We start from the raw sequence: 7,501 nt of genomic DNA on the forward strand, positions 1-7,501 counted from the left end.
TACACATTCTTCATCCAATGATACCCCCCCCCCCCATACCTTTTACATGAAAGGGGAAGTGGTAATGCAGGGTGCATAAGAACAGAACTAAGAAAAAAGTTCTAACGTTGTTGCTGAAAAAAGCAGAAACACTGACAGGCCTTTACAAAAAATGAGGAAGTCATTTTATTTATTTTTTCACACTAGGGCCACGGCTCCGTGCCTGAGGTCATTTGCATACTAAAGTCTAGAACGTTTGGCTAGTGCAGGGGTCAGCAACCTTTTCAACATGCAGTGCCAGTTTGACATTTTCTCGTTAATGAGTGTGCCTTAAGCAACAATATATTAAAAATTAAGCTGAAATATGACACAGCGACCAAAAACATTTTCAGAAGAACTGGAATTGTATTATTTCTATATAGTCCACAATCATGCATCAACATTTTAAATATGTTTTTGGTTGTTATATTTGCAACAAAGGTTTACAAATGATAATGTTCCATCTTAAAACACCCTTTTCAGAAACTTATTCAAAAACATATTTGCACTGTGAGAAATAAAAATAAAACAGAATATGAGAATGCTGGAACCATCCAAATCAATATCTTTAAGACATGTACAGTTTTGCAAAACCATGTGAAGGCGATGCATACAGGCCACTTGCAACAATATTTAAAATATTTTCTTCTCTATTAATCACAACTTAGGTTTAAAAAGGATTAATTGATCCCGTTTCAGAACACTACTTACTGTAACTAATTGAAACATATTTGCACTGGGAGGAAATGCCCAAAACAGAATAAAGTGCAAAACAAAATCGGTAGTAATGATTATGCTGCCGCATTGTGCTGTGATTATGCTGCCCCGTGCCAGTGGTGGCACGCGTGCCTAGGGTTTGCCGACCCCTTTGCTAGTGTGGACCACGCCATCCGTATTCCAGCACGGAACAGCCCCTTGGCCACGGCCCACTTGGGAGAGGTGTGCCGTGGCCAAAGTACAGATGCTAATGAGATGATACGCAACGTGAGCTGGATGACGTAGTCCTTGCGCGACCCTTCTTTCTTTATAGGTCCATGCCCTTCTTCCCCACAACAATAATTTTAAACAATGGCAGCAAGCGGTCCACGAGTGGGTTTACGTTGGTGCGATAGTGACGTTGAGTGTTTTACTTGAGATTTGGGCCGACGACAGCAAAAATGTCCTAGTCCGTGACGTACCGGATGCAGAAATATTCTCGTTTTTCTAGCATTGTTAGCATTGTAGCATCACGAACGAGCACACTCGCATTGTTTACCGACCATGGAAGTGTAAGTTGTTAACCCCCCCAATGATTCTCTATATGTGATCTTTAAATTACATTCCTCTCCTGCCATCTGGGCGACAATTATTATTTAACAATAATAAAAATATATATAATTTATATTATTATTTTAGAATAGTTTAGATTAGTCAATTTTTGACCTTATAAAGTAAACAACTTGTATATACATTTTCATTTTTGTATTTTAAAACAAAATCTTAATTACAACTCTTTTTTCTGAAAGCGAGAATCGAATGACCAAATATATACACAGACCCATCAGATCTGAATTAATCTTTTTATTTCAATATTCAGAGGAAATCAGGCCTACTGTCTGCCTACTATTTCTTATACTACGTATGTAGTATAACAAATAACTGAAAAACCTAACCCTAACCCTGTAATACTATAATCAAGAGGACATACAGGCAGTTCAAATAAAAAGAGATAGAACTTTATTGGTCTGGGAACTTCATAAGATTGCTCCATCTAACATATAACACCAACAACGTAGTAAACGTATGTAGGCCTAGAAAAATACTGTTCAATTTTATTGCTTAAGAAACAGATTCCTTCCTACTAACTATTTATGAAAAATGCAATCAATAATTTATGTAAAGTAAATGGTTACATATTGACCAGCAACGAAGTTGAGTAGCCTACCCAAATAATGAATTGTAATAATGATTGTAACACACCAACATTGTTAAACTGTCATACATAGCTAAACAAGCAAATGAAAATTAAATACAACGCAACTGAAATCTAATATTAGACTATTAACAATATTATGAAGATTAGGTCTCCCATAATCATTCAGGTAATCAATACGTCAGTGCCTGTAACAGCTATTTCAATGATATGTATGTTTTGTATATCCGTGTTCAACGCCATTCCTGTTAAGTAAATGGAAAAACCTCAGACACGAGAAGTTAATAGAGCCGTGCACTTCTTTAATAGGTCCATGGCACTGAGCCGTTTGTTTCACTACGACTCCTTTCAGCTGCCCACCCCTCCTTCTACAGCAAAAAATAAATGCATAAAACTGCTAATAAAACGCTTGAGGAGGCGTTTTGAAAAGAGAAAACATAATTTTTTTTAGAACATGGTATAAATATAATTAGGAGCCTTTGATTGTTATCCAGACATTTTTTGCGGAGACACATTCCTGTTCCCCACTTGTATTGGAGTGAAAGGCGATATCTACTTCTGGGACTCAATGAATTGACGGACCCGTCCACAGCCCGCTAAAACGGGTGCAATCCAGGCTTGGCCGCTGAGCACTGGTGGATTGCGGAAGCATGCATTGTTCCTGGGGGCCCTGGTATAGTCTCACGAACGATCAGTTTTTCCGGGTTAACGTCATAGCCTACGAACTTCTGAGGGGCGTTTCCTGAACACTTATTTCGGAAGAAGTGAAGGTTTACGTAAATACACGTAAGAGCTTCCGAACCTCCGAGCTGCTTTGAAGGCGGCATTTGTAGCGTCTAACCAACAAGGTTAGCCGCTACATAATTAGTTCTGCGACACTTTTTGTCTTACGCAATTATTTAGCGACATTTTTGACCGTAACGTCAGTGACGCGACGCTCAAAAGACCCATATCCCGCCTTGTGCCGCGTTCACATCGCTGGAAAAATGGCAAAAACATTTTTGGGACGTCGGAAAGTTCTCGTGAACGACACCTCATGGCGCGCTTATGATTCTACTTCTGTTCGGCAACTGGGGGCAGATTCTGATAACAGAGTTACCCAGTTGGTGACGTATAGTTTAATAGTGACGCACATTAACATTGCTGAACATGAACGTTTTACACAATATAAAACAATCAACCATCATATCGCATACTTTACTATCGATTGAAGTTGTAAGGTCTGTTGGCATCAACTTTGCTCGGTTTCAAACGTTGTGTTCTGGTAAACCAGCTCTAGATAAGGGGAAGTGTAGCCTTCCATTCAGCGGCAATATACAATGTGCTTCTCCTAAATAAAAGGAAACGGGTAGTAGGTGATAGGCTCCAAAGAAATAAAGGCGTTCAAACTAGAAACTGATTGTACTAAGCTCTGTTTAGTTCTGACAGGTTTTTATCAGATATAAAAAACCTGCTGTGAAGAACTTTTAGATTCCCAACGCAGTGCACATGACCGGCGGTATCGGCAAGACGCGTAAGTAAGCGTGAGGGTCATAATTGTGGCATCTCGTTATTACTGACAAGGCGTCTCGTTATCACCAGGACCGTGAACGCACCTTTAATCATACATCGTACTCACGTCATATCCCGCCTCAACCGTATCCAATAACCGTCGACTAGGCTCAGTAGCGGCTCAGAAAGCATCAGGACTTCTTGTGTATAGGGCCCAGAATTTGGTGCTTCGCCCCTGATAGAACCTGCAACCTTCTAAGCACCTCCGTGATTGTCAACCTCGGCATAAATACTTTCGGGTGAGGCTGTTTGAAGGGGAATGGATTCTAAAGGGAGAGAAGAGGGTCCTAACATACTGTAGACGGTGGGAGACTGGTCACAGTTTGGACTCTGGAAAGAACATTTAATGCATAAGTTTGTTGCATTATTCAGTTATCTTATAAACAAGAAGTACCATTCACCATTTTATTGACACGTCATAGATGTATGGTTGTCTTACATACGTTTGAAGTATTTGGTTTTACTGATTATAGAACATTTAAGTATGACGTGTAGGAAATCAGCTTACCTGGTCATCGCTACCAGGAGAATGGGTTTCCCGGTTATCGGTAGGGTGGTCTTAAGAATAAAAGGTTCCAAAAATGTTTAGATATATGTGACATTGTACGTAATGCAAACTGGTGAGAAAATTGTAACTTACTATTTTTCGTCCATTTGCAATAACAAATTCCCAGAATGCACATTGCCATGATGAAGCCCACTAGACAGCTTGAAATGGTAATTAATGGAACACTTGGGCTGCTGATGGCATTCCTAACTGTCAACAAACAAAAACAGAAAAAGGAATAACTCTACCGTTGTATGTCATCAAACAGAACATTCTCCACTCAACTAGAATTCTTTGTATATCTTGTGTGAATGAATGCTTTCAAATTGATTACATATATATATATGAGGGACTGTCTGCAATGTTTTTTGGCAGTTGGTTAGAAATGGCATAGCCATCCGACAGCCATTATGCGGCTATTGCAGGGCATCGTATTTGTCCGCGATTGCATAGCCAACGTGGTCTTATTATAGACCGAGCCTTAACTAAAAAACAAATAGAAAGAGTAAAGCATCCAGCATATGATTTCAACAATATATGAGGGCATACGCAATCCGCATTACGCAACAGGGATGGTCGCACATGGAATGCTCATGGAAACCAGCGAAGCGGTGGGTGGAGATTTGCGCGCATTTCAGAAGCAGGGAGATACCGCACAAAAAAATATTTCTAGTTTGTCAGTTTGCCGTGTGTTTGCCTGGCACAAATGCTTCCGTTGAGCGGATCCTTTCCATAATAAACAATACACACACACACACACACACACACACACACACACACACACACACACACACACACACACACACACACACACACACACACACACACACGCACGCACGCACGCACGCACGCACGCACACACACACACACACAATAGCGATCAACTAAGCTATAATCTAGCATATAAGCAATCAATCATTTAATTAGTTAGGCTATTCAGTGTTTCGTGTATTTATGCTTATTATTCTTTTTCGATTGACCAAACGTGTTTTTATGGTTCGGCATCAGCAGCAGCACTTGCCTCAACTACGAGCGTGCAGGCAAAAAGCGCGGCTCCTTTCAATGGAAAAGCAAAATCGCAAGAGCGTTAGGAGCTGTAAATATTTTGGACACCGTTTTGTTACAAAATCGTGCTCACTTCACTCATTATCTCTCTCATTCTCATTCTCTCTCTCTCTCTCTCTCTCTCTCTCTCTCTCTCTCTCTCTCTCTCTCTCTCTCTCTCTCTCTCTCTCTCTCTCTCTCTCTTTCCAGCACTTCAATCACAGCAACTTTAATGCCACACAACCAATAAAGTCACTGATATTTAAGAATTCTTATCTATTCATGCTTGTCCAATCATACACACACTGGCAAATTGAAATTCATTTGTAATTTGCATTTGTCAAAACACTATTTTCCCCAATCTTACCATAATCTTCAAAACACAGAGGTTCAATCTCCATCGTGGCCTTTGACCAGCTCACTTTGTTGCTATGGTTACAGATGGCGATCGAACCATTTGACAGGTAGAGGTTGAGCGAGACATCAGAGGTCACGACCTCTGCTGGGTCTCCTCCATCCCCAGAGCAGGTTTGATTGGTGCACGTGAAGGTGGAGTTTAAGGAGGAGCTCTGAGTGCTACAGGTCATGGTCACATTACAGGATTCAGGACTGGGAGATACAGACGACACTTTCAGGACCACTGGTGATGCCTGCTCTGGAACAAGGAGATTAAGATATCATTAATATACAAACAAAGAAACAGCTTGTATCGAATGTCTGTTCTCTGTTTCAGTGAACATACCTTGAACTGTGACGTTGTATCCAGCAATAATTGTTACTTCTGCACCACTTTCTATTGCGTGGTAAAGTCCACTGTCATTCAATCCAACATTTTTTATTTGCAATGAGTAATTCTTTGTTGAATACTCTACCCTTTTGCCATAGAAATTTTCAAAATCCCCTAATTGACCAGGATTATGTCTTATTATATTATTTTTTGTTTTAAAGCGCCATGTAAACTGACTGGTGGGTTTCTGTGTTTTTAACTCCATGAATAAATCCTTTCCCTTGAGCAAAAAAACATTAGGCAAATTAAGTTCTGACCCTGTAAAAAACAAGAAAAGATACCAAGATAAGTAACTTAATGATGTGCATACATTTAATTGTCCAGATACATGATGTACTAACACAATGTCACATTGAATAAAGCAAGCTATGAATGATCCTTTCTCACATAGAGATACAAAATAATTGAATGCAAGGGTTTTAAACTGAGCATAACATTGCAAAGTGATTCATGCAGCAGGACATACAGAAAAAATATTTTTTGTTTTTTAATGCGGATGTTGTAAACACGGATGACGTTAATTGTAAAACTATTCCCTTATAACAATGAAAGCAATGGGCTACAAAATACCACGAAAAATGGTAGAAAATGAGTTAAATGTTTTACCTTGTAGGCCTACGAACCAATAATTAAGAAAATACAGAGCATGAAGAAATATAGTGCAGAGATACATGTTAGATAGGTTACGGATCATTTTCCTCGAATGAGGGAACTAGAGACAAGCGTTGAACTATAGCGTCGTACAACCCAGTCTCACGGAAATACGTGACATTGTCACGTCATTTAATCTATTCATTCGTGATCTGAGACACGTAATTTCAATCTGTTCGTGCCAAATACACAAATGTCTAACTATATGACAGCTTTTGGCGACCCGTTTCTACTTTCACCTTTGATTCAGAGAAATTGTGACAATTCACAGATATATTTAATGCAGGTGCGCTGCTCTGTAGGCAAACCGCAACGGAAAAAAGGTAGCTGCTTCATCTCTTCTTTTTCGAATGAGTTTGAAATTGGTGCTTTTGGCACGAATAAATTGAGATTAAATGTTCCATATCACGAATGAATAGATTAAATGACGTGACGTGACAGTGTCACATATTTCCGTGAGACTGGGCTGCATCGAGGGTGTGTGTCTTTCTCTTTACCAGCCCTCTCTGTGCACCTTGTGTGAAGTAGGCACCTTGAGTCTGCCTTGTGCATGAAAAGTGCTATATAAATACAGTTGCCTTGCCTTGCCTAGGCTAAACAAGTTGTTTGCCAAACCAACTCATGTTTTGTTATTACTTTCGTGCAACTGTATTTTTCTTTCAAACTTCGGCCTTCTCCCTTATTTTGTTAGTGTTAATGTATTGCGTTTATCTACAACATGAGAAATGTGGATCTACAGCTGATTACATATTTTGAAGCAATACATTCCATCATAATTACAAACTTCCACTGCCTGAATTTTGGGTTTTCCTTTACATGAATAAAGACATTCCCACCATAAAATTAAACCTCTACAGAATAGTTTGACGCTCAATGAATACCCAGACTTCCCGCTTAATGATGAAACCTAAACGCCCCTGAAAACTAACTATGAATGAACTCATTTCAAAGTCACCCCGTATTTGAGCCACATCACTTGTCGTTTGACGTG

General features: G+C 39.6%; 1 protein-coding gene across 1 annotated transcript; it reads right to left on the reverse strand.

Annotated features, from left to right (window-relative positions):
• Positions 1-1,711: 1,711 nt before the first annotated feature.
• Positions 1,712-6,577, reverse strand: LOC115549392 (SLAM family member 5-like). Its single transcript, XM_030364540.1, has 6 exons — positions 6,466-6,577; positions 5,815-6,117; positions 5,440-5,727; positions 4,122-4,238; positions 3,990-4,039; positions 1,712-3,811 (listed from the first exon to the last, which is right to left on the reverse strand). Exons 1-6 carry the CDS (start codon positions 6,551-6,553, stop codon positions 3,677-3,679), a joined length of 981 nt encoding a protein of 326 aa, XP_030220400.1. The 5' UTR covers positions 6,554-6,577; the 3' UTR covers positions 1,712-3,676.
• Between the last annotated feature and the right edge of the window lie 924 nt (positions 6,578-7,501).

This window comes from Gadus morhua, chromosome 8, assembly GCF_902167405.1.
Source record: "Gadus morhua chromosome 8, gadMor3.0, whole genome shotgun sequence".
NCBI lineage: Eukaryota > Metazoa > Chordata > Actinopteri > Gadiformes > Gadidae > Gadus > Gadus morhua.

What these genes read in the sequence shown, in the direction of transcription:
- LOC115549392 (XM_030364540.1), bottom strand. Translation starts at nt 6,553, where the DNA reads ATGATCCGTAACCTATCTAACATGTATCTCTGCACTATATTTCTTCAT. An exon ending in TCTGTGTTTTGAAGATTATG is followed by an intron (nt 4,239 to 5,439) that starts GTAAGATTGGGG and finishes GTTTGTTGACAG; the next exon opens with TTAGGAATGCCATCAGCAGC. An exon ending in CTCCTGGTAGCGATGACCAG is followed by an intron (nt 3,812 to 3,989) that starts GTAAGCTGATTT and finishes TGTTCTTTCCAG; the next exon opens with AGTCCAAACTGTGACCAGTC.